The sequence below is a fragment of the Tamandua tetradactyla genome, chromosome 5 (genome assembly GCF_023851605.1).
Source record: "Tamandua tetradactyla isolate mTamTet1 chromosome 5, mTamTet1.pri, whole genome shotgun sequence".
NCBI lineage: Eukaryota > Metazoa > Chordata > Mammalia > Pilosa > Myrmecophagidae > Tamandua > Tamandua tetradactyla.
The window spans coordinates 17,275,604-17,292,212 of record NC_135331.1 but is presented as its reverse complement, the minus strand read 5'-3'; the positions used below and the strand labels follow the sequence as shown (position 1 = coordinate 17,292,212).

The 16,609-nt window shown below is 39.7% G+C and overlaps 1 protein-coding gene across 1 annotated transcript in view; it reads right to left on the bottom strand.

Moving 5' to 3' along the window:
• FBXW8 (F-box and WD repeat domain containing 8) overlaps positions 1 to 16,609 on the bottom strand; it is a 231,150-nt gene that overhangs the window by 197,409 nt on the left and 17,132 nt on the right. The window contains exon 2 of the mRNA XM_077159938.1: positions 2,415 to 2,519. Within this exon, the coding sequence (XP_077016053.1) occupies positions 2,415 to 2,519 (105 nt within the window). The remainder of the gene's footprint in view (positions 1 to 2,414; positions 2,520 to 16,609) is intronic.

Below are 16,609 nucleotides of genomic sequence, written 5' to 3'. Positions count from 1 at the left end.
AAAAGGGAGAGGGGTGGAAAGGAGGCAAAGTCAAAACAAAATCAGTTCTTCAGCATAGTTTGTGGCATAATTAATTCTCAAAAGGCCTCCCCAAGCAGAGTTCCTTACTGTTAGTCAGTTACCAATTTGGCATAAAGATCTGAGAAAACAGGCTCTCTCCAAGGACACAGGTACAGTTGACATGCCAATTCCACATAACTGGCCCAATTCACTAAAATCTCCAGACTCCTAGATTAAAGACAGAAAAAGAGAGACTTCTAAAACAAAACCACAAAGCAGCAGTGCATTCCATCCAACAGAAGTACTGTTTCCCTATTTCAAAAATAAAAACACTAAGAGAAACAAATGAAAATGCTACTTCTGGGCAGGGAAGTAGTGCTTGAAAAAAAACAAAACCAATTCTACAAACTCCCGGCCATCCCCTGTCCTCTTAGTGTCAAAGCTCTATAAAAATCCTGCCTTCACAGATCACAGCCACTATGGTCACTGTACATTAAAGCAAGGGATTCTGTTTCAGGATATTCTTTATTCCTGTACATGCGTTCGAAAGCTAGGTTAACCAAAAATACAAATCCACCTGGCCAAAGAGGGAAGATTTCTGGTGGACAACTGGGCTATTGTGTTGCAGATTAAACTGTTCACACTTGCAGAATAACTGGAGCAGCATTACCAACCTACAATGAAATGCAGCCACAATGTACCAAAAGGGGGGATCTCTTCTTCTATTAGATCCTATCTTTAACTGATAAACTCTCTAGACGAGAAAACCAGCAGCAGATGTAAAAGCCACATGGCCCTCTACAAAGGGAGCAAAAAGCAAGGTTAAAAGAAACGATTCCTTAAACAGCAGCTCCCTATTAAGAATGAAGATTTTATCATCTAATGCTGACTCTGTGTAAAGTAGCTAGCCATCATACTCTATTTCAAGACTTTAACTAATATCAGGCTGATATCCAGGAATTAGACTTATTTAGCTACACCCTTGGTTTTCAACTCTTTGTAGCATAGCCAATGTGTAAAGTTAGCATATAAAAAAAATCAAATTTCCATGGGGAAAGTAAAAGACAATACCGAATGCAATCGATAACCTCTGAGCAAAGTTTACACATACACAATTGTTTTATTTAGTGAATTTTAGACTGTAAATAATTTCTATCATTTACCAAAGACATACTCTGCTAGAAAAATATTTGCTAACACCCCCACTAAAGTAACATTATGGCAATTAATACCAAGAATATTTTCAAAATTATATTTAAGCAGAAAAATAACACTTACTGATTAAGCAAAATGTTTTGTGATATAACACCAAAAACTTGCAATTGTCCTGTATCATATATTGTTTCATTGATTTGCCATAGGGGTAGCAAGCTCTAAACTCTAAATTTGGCTATAGTTTTCATCACTCTCAAATATATATATAGTTGGCTTCAGTATTTTTAACTTCACATTCTTGGTGGTATTTTGGATTTTAGTGTATAGTTCTCCGACCACTCAATTTTACTCAGCTCCCCAATATAGTAGATACTTGAATAAAACGCATTAAAGAATCTAGGGATAAGAAGTGGTAATCACTGAACAATACAATTTTGGCAATTGGAAGGGACACTTCTGTATCTTCTCAGGCACACAGTTATCCATCAAAAGCCAAATATTCGGCAGTCATGCACACATTTAACTTATGAGAAATCAATTATACATCCTTGGCCAAAAAGAAGAGAACAATTTTAAAGGCATAAACTTTTGCTTCTCAAAATGTGACCTGGCCACACCAGCACCCCAATGAGCTAGTTAGAAATCCAGAATCTCAGGCCCCACCCCAGATCACCTGCATCCGAGTCTGCATTTTATCAAGATTCACATAGACAATAAAGTTTGGCCTAGACAATATATTGCGCCATCTCCCTCCATGGACATTCAGAGTAAGCATGAAATGGATAATGTGCATGTGCAATTCCCTAGGTAGGAAGCTCCCACCAGCCTCACACCTCACAGAGTGGGGTTCTAGAGTCTAACAGGTAACTTGGGCTACACGCCAGAAACGTGACTTCACCATCTGCATCCACGCTGACCCTCAACCTCAGGATGGACTTAACCAATACCTCACATTTTGCACTAAGAACTACAGGTACATTAGCAGCACAGGCCAACCCAATAAAAGACTAGCACAGAGCTGTCAGACATGAGTGTTCTGCCACAGGTCAGCAATAACTCACATACAGGGACCACAGCTCTCCTGAGTAGGGGATCACAAAAAGATAAACACCAAATGATATCGCTATCTGGATTCATTCACTGTTTAAAGATTATAATTCCGTTAAATAAATTTCTGTAACCAGGAACTTCCTATACTTTAAAGGCACATTACTCACACATTTTAGATAAATTTTGAACATTAGTTAATGACAGCTTACCTGTGCACACCTTCCCAAATCTTTCCGATCAAGATACTGAAATATATTAATTGCCAATTCATAAGGCAGTTGGACATCAAAGAAGGGCACATCATCCATTTCGTTCTGAGAAGAAAAAGAGAATAGGAATAAGCTTATAATTGAGAGGTATGAAAATAATTCATGTTTAAATTACCAGAGATATTCTCAGATGGTGACATGAGATCAGGCACCCAGGGAAAACAAGGCATTCTTACTATTCCGCAGAGCAGGCTCAGAACTAAACCAGATTTTAACAGGTACTTCCAATTCTCTGACCCTCACAAACCTATCTTCTTCCCATTCACTTAGGAAATACACAAGACCATTTCCCATATTTCAAAACACAGAGGCTAGGTGCCATGTTATAACTTGGGATATGCCACAGGAACTAGTGCAAAAGAAAACCTCTTGGCTTCCAAGGAAAGATGAGGAACAGGTGACCAACAGGGTGAGCCTTGAAATCAGGTAGGGCGCCTCTCTTTCCAGGACAACTGCTACTACCCCCAACTTAGAGGTGAGTGAGTACCCACCCACAGAAAGAGAAACAGTGACCTAAGTTACAAAAATGTTCATTAGGAAGAGAATAGGACTGTGAAAATGAGTAAAAAGTAAAGAAATAAATCACTGCTCTTGACCGAGGTGAACATCTCTCCTTGGCTGCTGGAGACATGCAAGTTTTCCTAATGCACTTAGGGGTTAAACTGGTTAACCTGAGTGAGCAAGTGCAAACAAAGCATTTTTTCTTCGGTGTCATTTATTAGTGCAGAGAAATTAGAGCTCGCCTGCCTTTGGATAAGTAATTAGAGATGAGGTAACAGGCTTTATTTGAGAGATAAGGCTAGTCATGACAATCCTGGTAGCACAAAGAAATGTGAGTGAGAGACAGAAAAAAGCCAAATACTATATATGTCCCCCTCTGCCTATTCCCAAATCCACCTGCCAAAGCTCACTTGATGTGTGCTTCAGCAGAGCTAAAGCTGGGCTTTTTGTCCAACAGATCTTGCTTAATAAAATTCATTTTTAATAAGCTTTGGCTGGTATCAGTGACTTACTGGTAGGAAGCAAATTGTTAATTCACTACTCAAATGTAATAGTGTTATGTATTACAAGGCTGCAGTCTCAAGAGAAAATGGTCTCAGCATTTTTAAGGGAAGGTGAGCATTGATTTAGACCCTATCAAGATTATGGGTAAAGACTTTGATAGAATCAGGTTTCCATTCATATAGGAAGGAGTTTCAGGACTAAAAGATAAATCTAGGCATGAGAAGGAAATGTGGCATGCAATTGCAAAAACAGAGTAAGGCTAAGTATCAGAGCCAAAAAAAAAAAAAAAAAAGGATCTCTAGAGGAAAAAGTGAGTTAAAAGTTGACAGTTCTCTGTGGAAAAGAAGGAACAGAATGTTAAATAAGGAAAGAAAGGTTGGCCATGCAGAGAAAAAAAATCAAGCAAACAGGAAAAAATCTGCAAGTGTAATGAGAAGACAAAGGAGTCTTTGCCCAAATAAATAATGGAAAGTCATTGTTCGAATGTCAGGCTAGGTCCCTTCCTACAACTAATCAGCTTCACTCATCAAGAAAAAGAGGCATCACTTTCTCTGCTGGCCTTGAGACTCCTCAACATAACACTCCAGAGCATCATTTGCCAGTCGATACATGCTTACAACCCTGAACTACCTTCTGCTTTCTTTTTTGGGTTATTTGTGACTATGGTGAAATGGAGAAGGCTACTGACCTGTACTGATGAAGAAACAAGAGAAAAATATTCTTTATCCTCATACAACCAGGACAAAGACTAAGAAAAGCTTGCACACATATTTTGTTTATCACTGTTAGAGACTTGGCAGGCTTTGCTTTCTTCAGCCGTCCACTGAAGACACATTATGATATGGTTTCTGTTCTTAGCATTTTTGTGACAAAGCACAAGAATGTTATTTGTTTTTTTTGTGTTTTTTTTTTTTTAAGTCTTTCCAGTACAGAAAAGTCACTCCAGCAAGCAGGAGGCTCCCCTCCCTTGCCTATTCTCCATTCTCATCCTTGAAGGTAGTATTGTTACCTTAGCATAGCCCCAGTCCTGCCGCAGCCACCCTCCTTGATCCCAACCACCATGATCTCCGGGGTACAGCACAGCATGGAGGTTTAGAGCAAAGATTCAAACTGATAATCCTGGTTTGGTAGCCCTGAGACCCAGGCTAAATGCACCAGAGCCCCAGCTTCTTCATTTGTAAAACACAGATCAAAGCACACCTACTTCAAAGAGCAGTTAGAAGAATAAGACAAATAATAAATGGAAAGGGCATGGCACAAATACCATGACTAACTAAGCATGCAATGAGTGACTTATTATAGCTATATTCTCCTCTTCAGTGCCACTCCAGCTCCATTTTTTCCCTTCAACAAATTTTTCTTGATTTGGTCCACACTCTATTTTATACTTTTTTTCCCATTTTACTCTTAAACCACCGTTTTATCTACACAGAAATAAAAGCTGTCTCCTCATATACTACAAGCAGATGATGGCTGTTCACAGTGAAAACAGGATGGTACAGTAGATCAAAGTTATCCAGGAGTTCAAATGCTAGAAGCATTCATACAACCACTTTTTTCCAAGACGACTTTAAGAAATTATCAATTCTCAAAGGTTATACCACAGTAATAACTAAAGAAGGATTTGCTCTAGTGTACAGTGAATAGAAAAGACCAACCAAGTTGCAGATGACTAGTTAGCAGTGTCACAGCTTCCCACACCAAGAGACAACCACGGAGATGCAGTGCTGGTCTCACATAACGTACAAGTTGGGGTGGTTCCTGATGGTTTATAAATTCTAGAGAGCAACAACAGTTTCAAAGCACTGAATTATAATTATGTAAACATCAACATTACACAGCCAAACTTTTTTTTTTAATCACTCTGCTCTTTTAGAATTCAGACATCTAAACTCCAAAAGGTCATAAATTTGAAAGAGAATACATCCTAGACTTTCATATAAATGTCCCTTCTTGGAGCTACTACTGGTTAAGGAATGGCAGGAAAAAAAAGAAACCGAGATACATCTTATGAAATAGGTAGCTAGCTCCACAAGGTCAGAAGACCAAATGTTGAAGTTTCATGCTGCACATTCAGAATAATTTTGGCAAGACACTCTATGAACAGTTCTTGCACTGGAAGCTGCAGTGGATCATTCAGACACCCCTTCAGGTCCAAGTTGCTTGTTCTCTCAGATACCAGAGTGCTTGCTGATGGCTCATACCTGAGTCCCTTCTTAGGATGTGCTCTTGGTCAAACCAGCTGCATCAAACATGGTTATACCCCCTCCCAGAGGGCAGCCTGTCTCCAGTGGCTGATCTATGCACAGGCAAAGGCAGGGACTCCTTGCCTCAGAAAGATCTCTCAGAAAGGCTAACCCACTAAACTACCTACACTAATCTCCATCTCAGAATCTGTTTTGTGGAGAATCCAACCTTTTCTCCAAGCAGTGGATGTGACCCATGGTAGTCCATGTCCAACACATTCCCAAGGGTCTTATGCGCAACTCCGAAACATTAGGCTGGTAACTCGACCTCACCCCCTCTATTCAAAAAGGGGTAGTGAATGAGAGAGATGTTACACATGAGTGAGAAAGATGTTATATACCAAAAAAACAAAAACACCAGTGTAGATTCAAAGTTAAGAAACTCATTCATAAGCTCCAGTCCATTATCACACATATCAGTTGGGAAACACCTTACAAAAGATTGAGAATTATGAGCATGTTTGACCTGTGGTTGAAAGCACAATGCATATGATTGACAAGGCTGTGAGGACACATCCTAGACAAGTGCTATAGGTCAGTAACCATGTGAATCCTAATAGCCAGCAGCAGAATCTCTTAAGCACTCTGATTTGGCACTGTCCACAGTTAATAAACATAAGTAAAATACTACTTGCTAGCAGTATACAGAGAAAAGTTACCCTGTTATCTAAAAGATGCCACTGCACTTCACCTAAACTATTTTTAAGCACACAACCATCCAAAAAGTTATGGGTCACACTTATCTAACTCTATACCTGTAACAACTTAAAAACATGAAAACGAACAAGTTGGCATCTCAAAAACAAGGATATTCCAAGAAGGAAGAGACGATTAAAGGCACTGAACATATTACTATAAGGAAACCTGGTCACATTATAAAAGTATCAATGTGATCATAATGTTTGGAGAGAATAAATTCACATTAATAGCCCACAGCAAGATGAGACTGGTCAAATTTATGCTACAGAAAATCAATCAATAAATTAAAACCATTAACATTCCTTCAAATTTAAGGAAACACATCTTTTCAATAAAATACAGTCTGGCTTTAGACAAACCCTGAAATTCAGAGGTTGCATTCCCTTACCCCATAATGTCGACACCCCTTTCCAACTGGAAGAAGTTAGAATGGTCATTGCTCAAATATCCCTGAAGATTGAGAGAATGATTAAATGAGAGGGAAGAGGTGTAACAGAGAAGTTAGGACTTAAATGATTATCACTATTGAATCATTATACAGATACATTTTAATTTCTAGTGTATTAGAACAGCCAGAAGTAAATACCTGAAATTGTAGGATTGTAATCCATACTATACTTTAAAATCTGCCCTACAACTACTTGTTAAACTGTACTTGGAAATTGATCACTTTTCTGTATATGTTATATTCAATAATTTAAAAATGTTTTAAAAAACACAACCTGGCTTTCAATTCTTTGGCAATGGATTACATACTGATTCTCTACCATAATCAGTGACTCTCAGACTATATTACACATCAAAATCATGTGTCTCTTCCCCAGGAGCTCCTGAAGGTACTAGAGTTGAATCACAATCCTAAATCACATGAAAAGTAAATCCATACCCTCTTTGCCAATCAAGCAAAAGGCTCATGTTACTTTGCTAATTCAAAATCAGTGAAAACTAGATTTAACCAAAGTCTACTGAATTTACTCCAAACATGCTGAGAGAAACTGCAAATAGATCTATCCTCAGAAAGACCGACTTACACTCCTTGTGCTAATGTAAGACTAATTCTGTAAATGGAGGTTTTGTGCCTCACCGTTAGAAATTTAATCTGTCTTCTCTTGTTTAATAGAAGAAGGGATGATTACTAAGTGCCAAATAAGTAAAAAGTGAAGAAACTGACAATGTTTGTTCCCAATGTACATCTCCAAGGCAAACAGAACAGATTCCTCTAGATGGTGTTCTAAAAAACTGAGAAAGCCACTTTAAGTTCAAATAATAACTTTGTAATAACATTTCTGCTAAATCTGTGACCAAAAGAGATCGTTTTCTGAGGCACTTATCGCAACTCTCCACATTATGCAAAAGCTGAGAAGACCCATACAATCTCGATCAGAAGGAAAACACAAGCTTCAGTTTTTCCTGTTTCTTCTTTGAGAAGAAAAAAACATTTGTTGATTTAAAAAAATTTTTGAAACTGTCAAAATAAATAGGCAGCCATTTAAAATCACCAACTTATCTTGAAATGCATACATATACAAAGAAAAGAAGAATGGGACAGAAGCACATGGCAAGGTTAACAGTGCTACTCAGTAAGCAGTGAGATTACAAGTTTTTCTCTTCTTTGTATTCGAAAATATTTTGTATTTCATAAATATTTTTTACAGTGAGCATGTGATGTTTTCACAGGTACAGAAAAGCAATACAGGGCGGGCCACGGTGGCTCAGCAGGCGAGAATGCTTGCCTGCCATGCCAGAGGACCCGGGTTCGATTCCAGGTGCCTGCCCATGTTAAAAAGAAAAGCAATACATTTTGAAAATAATGTTTTTTTTTATTAATTAACGGAAAAAAAGAAATTAACCCAACATTTAGAAATCATACCATTCTACATATGCAATCAGTAATTCTTAACATCATCACATAGATGCATGATCATCGTTTCTTAGTACATTTGCATCGGTTTAGAAGAACTAGCAACACAACAGAAAAAGATATAGAATGTTAATATAGAGAAAAAAAATAAAAGTAATAATAGTAAAAAAAAAAAAACAAAAACCTATAGCTCAGATGCAGCTTCATTCAGTGTTTTAACATGACTACTTTACAATTAGGTATTATAGAGCTGTCCATTTTTGAGTTTGTGTATCTAGTCCTGTTGCACAGTCTGTATCCCTTCAGCTCCAATTACCCATTATCTTACCCTGTTTCTAACTCCTGCTGGACTCTGTTACCAATGACATATTCCAAGTTTATTCTCGAATGTCGGTTCACATCAGTGGGACCATAATGATGGTATTTGTCTTTTAGTTTTTGGCTAGACTCACTCAGCATAATGTTCTCTAGGTCCATCCATGTTATTACATGCTTCATAAGTTTATCCTGTCTTAAAGCTGCATAATATTCCATCGTATGTATATACCACAGTTTGTTTAGCCACTAGTCTGTTGAAGGACATTTTGGCCGTTTCCATCTCTTTGCAATTGTAAATAACGCTGCTATAAACATTGGTGTGCAAATGTCCGTTTGTATCTTTGCCCTTAAGTTCTTTGAGTAGATTCCCAGCAATGGTATTGCTGGGTCGTATGGCAATTCTATATTCAGCTTTTTGAGGAACCGCCAAACTGCCTTCCACAGTGGTTGCACCATTTGACATTCCCACCAACAGTGGATAAGTGTGCCTCTTTCTCCACATCCTCTCCAGCACTTGTCATTTTCTGTTTTGTTGATAATGGCCATTCTGGTGGGTGTGAGATGATATCTCATTGTGGTTTTGATTTGCATTTCTCTAATGGCCAGGGACATTGAGCATCTCTTCATGTGCCTCTTGGCCATTTGTATTTCCTCTTCTGATAGGTGTCTGTTCAAGTCTTTTTCCCATTTTGTAATTGGGTTGGCTGTCTTTTTGTTGTTGAGTTGAACAACCTCTTTATAAATTCTGGATACTAGACCTTTATCTGATATGTCATTTCCAAATATTGTCTCCCATTGTGAAGGCTGTCTTTCTACTTTCTTGATGAAGTTCTTTGATGCACAAAAGTGTTTAATTTGGAGGAGATCCCATTTATTTATTTTCTTCTTCAGTGCTCTTGCTTTAGGTTTAAGGTCCATAAAACCGCCTCCAATTGTAAGTTTCATAAGATATCTCCCTACATTTTCCTCTGTTTTATGGTCTTAGACCTAATGTTTAGAACTTTGATCCATTTTGAGTTAACTTTTGTATAGGGTGTGAGATATGGGTCTTCTTTCATTCTTTTGCATATGGATATCCAGTTCTCTAGGCACCATTTATTGAAGAGACTGTTCTGTCCCAGGTGAGTTGGCTTGACTGCCTTATCAAAGATCAAATGTCCATAGATGAGAGGGTCTATATCTGAGCACTCTATTCGATTCCATTGGTCGATATATCTATCTTTATGCCAATACCATGCTGTTTTGACCACTGTGGCTTCATAATATGCCATAAAGTCAGGCAGCGCGAGACCTCCAGCTTCGTTTTTTTTCCTCAAGATGTTTTTAGCAATTCGGGGTACCCTGCCCTTCCAGATAAATTTGCTTATTGGCTTTTCTATTTCTGAAAAATAAGTTGTTGGGATTTTGATTGGTATTGCATTGAATCTTTAAATCAATTTAGGTAGGATTGACATCTTAACTATATTTAGTCTTCCAATCCATGAACACGGTATGCCCTTCCATCTACTTAGGTCTTCTGTGATTTCTTTTAACAGTTTTTTGTAGTTTTCTTTATATATGTTTTTTGTCTCTTTAGTTAAATTTCTTCCTAGGTATTTCATTCTTTTAGTTGCAATTGTAAATGGGATTCATTTCTTGATTTCCCCCTCAGCTTGTTCATTACTAGTGTATAGAAATGCTACAGATTTTTGAATGTTGATCTTGTAACCTGCTACTTTGCTGTACTCACTTATTAGCTCTAGTTTTGTTGTGGATTTTTCCGGGTTTTCGACGTATAGTATCATATCGTCTGCAAACAGTGATAGTTTTACTTCTTCCTTTCCAATTTTGATGCCTTGTATTTCTTTTTCTTGTCTAATTGCTCTGGCTAGAACCTCCAACACAATGTTGAATAATAGTGGTGATAGTGGACATCCTTGTCTTGTTCCTGATCTTAGAGGGAAAGTTTTCCATTTTTCCCCATTGAGGTTGATATTAGCTGTGGGTTTTTCATATATTTCCTCTATCATTTTAAGGAAGTTCGCTTGTATTCCTATCTTTTGAAGTGTTTTCAACAGGAAAGGATGTTGAATCTTGTCAAATGCCTTCTCTGCATCAATTCAGATGATCATGTGATTTTTCTGCTTTGATTTGTTGATATGGTGTATTACATTAATTGATTTTCTTATGTTGAACCATCCTTGCATACCTGGGATGAATCCTACTTGGTCATGATGTATAATTCTTTTAATGTGTTGTTGGATTCGATTTGCTAGAATTTTATTGAGGATTTTTGCATCTATATTCATTAGAGAGATTGGTCTGTAGTTTTCTTTTTTTGTAATATCTTTGCCTGGTTTTGGTATGAGGGTGATGTTGGCTTCGTAAAATGAATTAGGTAGTTTTCCTTCCACTTCGATTTTTTTGAAGAGTTTGAGGAGAGTTGGTACTAATTCTTTCTGGAATGTTTGATAGAATTCACATGTGAAGCCGTCTGGTCCTGGACTTTTCTTTTTAGGAAGCTTTTGAATGACTAATTCAATTTTTTAACTTGCGATTGGTTTGTTGAGGTCATCTATGTCTTCTTGAGTCAAAGTTGGTTGTTCATGTCTTTACAGGAACCGGTCCATTTCATCTAAATTGTTGTATTTATTAGCGTAAAGTTGTTCATAGTATCCTGTTATTACCTCCTTTATTTCTGTGAGGTCAGTAGTTATGTTTCCTCTTCCATTTCTGATCTTATTTATTTGCATCCTCTCTGTTCTTCTTTTTGTCAATCTTGCTAAGGGCCCATCAATCTTATTGATTTTCTCATAGAACCAACTTCTGGTCTTATTGATTTTCTCTATTGTTTTCATGTTTTCAATTTCATTTATTTCTGCTCTAATCTTTGTTATTTCTTTCCTTTTGTTTGCTTTGGGATTAGTTTGCTGTTCTTTCTCCAGTTCTTCCAAGTGGACAGTTAATTCCTGCATTTTTGCCTTTTCTTCTATTCTGATATAGGCATTAGGGCAATAAATTTCCCTCTTCGCACTGCTTTTGCTGCGTCCCATAAGTTTTGCTATGTTGTGTTTTCATTTTCATTTGCCTCGAGGTATTTGCTAATTTCTCTTGCAATTTCTTCTTTGACCCACTCGTTGTTTAAGAGTGTGTTGTTGAGCCTCCAGGTATTTGTGAATTTTCTGGCACTCCGCCTATTATTGATTTCCAACTTCATTCCTTTATGATCCGAGAAAGTGTTGTGTATGATTTCAATCTTTTTAAATTTGTTAAGACTTGCTTTGTGACCCAGCACATGGTCTATCTTTGAGAATGATCCATGAGCACTTGAGAAAAAGGTGTATCCTGCTGTTGTGGGATGTAATGTCCTATAAATGTCTGTTAAGTCTAGCTCATTTATACTAATATTCAGATTCTCTATTTCTTTATTGATCCTCTGTCTAGATGTTCTGTCCATTGATGAGAGTGGTGAATTGAAGTCTCCAACTATTATGGTATATGAGTCTATTTCCTTTTTCAGTGTTTGCAGTGTATTCCTCACGTATTTTGGGGCATTCTGGTTCGGTGCGTAAATATTTATGATTGTTATGTCTTCTTGTTTAATTGTTCCTTTTATTAGTATATAGTGTCCTTCTTTGTCTCTTTTAACTGTTTTACATTTGAAGTCTAATTTGTTGGATATTAGTATAGCCACTCCTGCTCTTTTCTGGTTGTTATTTGCATGAAATACCTTTTCCCAACCTTTCACTTTCAACCTATGTTTATCTTTGGGTCTAAGATGTGTTTCCTGTAGACAGCATATAGAAGGATCCTGTTTTTTAATCCATTCTGCCAATCTATGTCTTTTGATTGGGGAGTTCAGTCCATTAACATTTAGTGTTATTACTGTTTGGATAATATTTTCCTCTAACATTTTGCCTCTTGTATTATATATATCATATCTGATTTTCCTTCTTTCTACACTCTTCTCCATACATCTCTCTTCTGTCTTTTCGTATCTGACTCTAGTGCTCCCTTTAGTATTTCTTGCAGAGCTGGTCTCTTGGTCACAAATTCTCTCAGTGACTTTTTGTCTGAGAATGTTTTAATTTATCCCTCATTTTTGAAGGACAATTTTCCTGGATATAGGAGTCTTGGTTGGCAGTTTTTCTCTTTTAGTAATTTAAATATATCATCCCACTGTCTTCTAGCTTCCATGGTTTCTGCTGAGAAATCTACACATAGTCTTATTGGGTTTCCCTTGTATGTGATGGATTGTTTTTCTCTTGCTGCTTTCAAGATCCTCTCTTTCTCTTTGACCTCTGACATTCTAACTAGTAAGTGTCTTGGAGAACGCCTATTTGGGTCTAATCTCTTTGGGGTGCACTGCACTTCTTGGACCTGTAATTTTAGGTCTTTCATAAGAGTTGGGAAATTTTCAGTGATAATTTCTTCCATTAGTTTTTCTCCTCCTTTTCCCTTCTCTTCTCCTTCTGGGACACCCACAACATGTATATTTGTGCGGTTCATATTATCCTTGAGTTCCCCGATACCCTGTTCAAATTTTTCCATTCTTTTCCCGATAGTTTCTGTTTCTTTTTGGAATTCAGATGTTCCATCCTCCAAATCACTAATTCTATCTTCTGTCTCTTTAAATCTATCATTGTAGGTATCCATTGTTTTTTCCATCTTTTCTACTTTATCCTTCACTTCCATAAGTTTTGTGATTTGTTTTTTCAGTTTTTCTATTTCTTCTTTTTGTTCAGCCCATGTCTTCTTCATATCCTCCCTCAATTTATCAATTTCGTTTTTAAAGAGGTTTTCCATTTCTTTTCGTATATTCAGCATTAGTTGTCTCAGCTCCTGTATCTCATCTGAACTACTGGTTTGTTCCTTTGACTGGGCCATATTTTCAATCTTCTGAGCGTGGTCCGTTATCTTCTGCTGGCGTCTGGGCATTTAGTCAGATTTCCCTGGGTGTTGGACCCAGCAGGGTGGAAGATTTTTCTGTGAAATCTCTGGGTTCTGTTTTTCTTATCCTGCCCAGTAGGTGGCGCTCGTGACACACGTTTGTCTCACGTGTTTGGAAGGGATCCCCCCGGTCACTGTTCTCCGTGGCCTGGGGATTTCCGATTCAATTCTCTCAGTTGGTCCGGGGGGCCGCGCGTGGTGGGGGCGCCAGCTGCCGCGGCTTGAGGGGACCCTGTGGCTCCTTTATTAATGCCCCTATTGGTGTTTGGTTGGACCCAGTCCCTGCCACTGTCGGAAATTCCCTCCTCTCCCTGGACCGGGGCCGGTCGCCACAGCCCGGGGAACTCGCCACCGGACCAGGAAGCCGTCTGTGGGGGAGGGGCACTGGTCGCCGGCCGCCGCAGCCTGGGGAACTCGCCACCGGACCAGGAAGCCACCCGCGGGGGAGGGGCGCCGGTTGCCGGCCACCGCGGCTTGGGTAGCCCTCTGATCCAAGACTCGTAGCTGGTCCAGGAAGCCGCCCGCAAAAGAGGGGCGCCGGCCGTCGCGGCTTGGGAAACTTGCCTCTCTGAGACTGTCAGCCGGCCCGGGAAGGAGGGAGGGAGGAGCTCCGGCCGCCAGCTGCCGCAGCTCGGGAAAGCGCGCGCCGCTCGGGGATCTCACCGCAGCAGAGTCTCGCAGTCAGTCTAGCCAGTCCAGACTGTGTGTCCATTCCCTTCCGTGGCCCCGGGAGCTGTTCTGCACTGTTTCTGTTCACCTAGTAGTTGCTCTGGAGGAGGAACTAAAACGCGCGTACCTTACTAAGCCGCCATCTTGGCCCCGCCTCCTCAGGCACTCAATAATGTGTTTTATATTCACAATGTTATCTGAATTTATGGCCATGGCAGGTGCTGAGGTCAGGCAGAAGGGTATTGTTAGCAAATACATAAGAAATTATTTCTACGTTCAAATGGCTTAAAGTCTTTCATAGGGATAAGTCATCCTCACATGTAGGAGAATACAACAAGCAGTACAGATGCCCCATAAAGTATTCCAAAAGTTCATTAGTAAGTCAGCTTTTTCGGACTTAGAAATCATTTCTCCAAGGAAACAATGTTATAAAATGTGATTAACCTCTCAAGCAGTCCAGCAAAAGTCAATTTATCTCAACATTTAACCTAATCATCATGCCTAGAGGTGGGGATCCAGGACTCGGAATTCCCCTTGATAGTGAGAGCATTCCCCTCCATACTGAGAGCAGGTCCATTGCACGTAGCCACTTACATGACCCGGACAGACAATAAAAGTCATCAGACCTCCTCTGGGGGGAAACAATGTACTAATGGTATCATAAACAAAGTAGTGAAACTCCCCTTCCCTGATCACCGCTGCTGACAAATCTCCAAATCCCTGTGTCACAAGACCCTGCTGAAACTGTTGTCACACCCTATGAAATTTCTTTGTCCTGAATCCTTATAAGCCACCCTACCCTCCCTTTTTGGGGAACTAATCTTCATTTTCCATTGGCCAGCCACCACTGTGAAAGATCTTCTCCTGTTCGTAAGTCCTAAAAAAATTATGTCTGTCTAACTCCCTACCTGACATGTCCTTTGGTCTTTGGGCTGTCCCTATCCAAGGCCTCCAAAAGCTGGGCTGGAACACCAGCTATGAGAAAAGCAGAGGTGTTCTGTATTTGCCAGTTGTAGGCATACATGACATAACTGAACTATAACACTACAGAATCTAACTGGCACAGTGAGATTCACGCAGTAGATGTCCAATAAATGTCTGCAGGATTTCATTTACCATTGTTTTATGGGAATAGGCTTTCCAATTTCTAGACATGTTCTCATTCAAAACCTACTGTTATAATTTCTCTGGGCACTGTGGCCAGGGATGGAGGTAGAAAACACCAATCTAAAGTACTGTGGGAGCAAATGCTCTTAGGAATTCCAAGAGGATGGGGTTCCAGCAAAGAAAAAGCTGGACCTCTGCTTTCAAAGCCCTGTTTTGGTCTAAACTGGTTTCAAAGCTTTAGGACACAGCAGGGAGACTTAATTACAAGTAGTTGATTAAGAATTAAGACAGCAACAGCAGAGCATTAAACCAAGCCTAGAACCCCCTCCTCCCAGATACCTCTGAGCTTTCTCCCTGACCTCCTTTATGTCTTCCAGGAAATGCGACCTTCCCAGGAAAGTCTTCTTAGATAGGCACATTAAAAACTAAAGCCCCAGAGAGCCAAGATGGTGGCTTAGCAAGGTATGGGATTTAGTTCGTCCTCCAGAGCAGTTAGTAAATAGCCAGGAACAGTACAGAACAACTGCTGGGGCCACGTCAGTGACCAGACACACAGCATACCCGAGTCTGGACCAGCTGGATCGTCTGTGAGCCCACCCAGAACTGTGACCTTCCCAAGCCACAGCGGACGGTGCAGCCCCAACAGGCTGCTTTCCAGAGGGGAAAATAAAGACTTTACTAGCAGCAGGGGCTGAGCACAACCAAATGCCAACTGTGGAAATTAATTAACAAATTCTGACTACTAAAAATAGACCCCCCAGCTCAGCTGAACCTCCAGTAAAAGCGGAGGTCACTGGTTTTTGCCCCAGCACAGAGGGGGCAGGGCTGACAGAAAAAAGAAAAAGAAAAAGAAAAAAGGTTTTTTGGATCTGAAAAGCTCTGGGACCTGCAGGAAAGGAGAGGGCACACAGAACCTAGAGATACACAACACAACATACCAACTTAAGCTCTTGATTGGCAAACGCGAAGAAGGGATCCTGTTCTGAAAAGGACTTTTCTTTTTCTCTTTTGTGGCTGTGTGTCTACGGATTGATTATTCTTTGGATATAGCTACAAGGCTTCTCCAGCTCCACTGCCCCAGGCATGGGTAGAAACAAACTGGTTTGAGAGTTTCTCTGGAGCCTGTGCCTTCCCCTGGAGAGGGGTGGGGCCCAGCTCAGGTGGAATCATTCCCTCAAGGAATTCAGACCCCAGGGTCTAGAAAAGGGAAGTGATTAAAGCTAGCCTACAATCTCTCCTCTGTCTCCACGATGCCCCCAGCAGGGAGAGTCTGCTCAAGTTAAAGGTACTGTATCACCTGA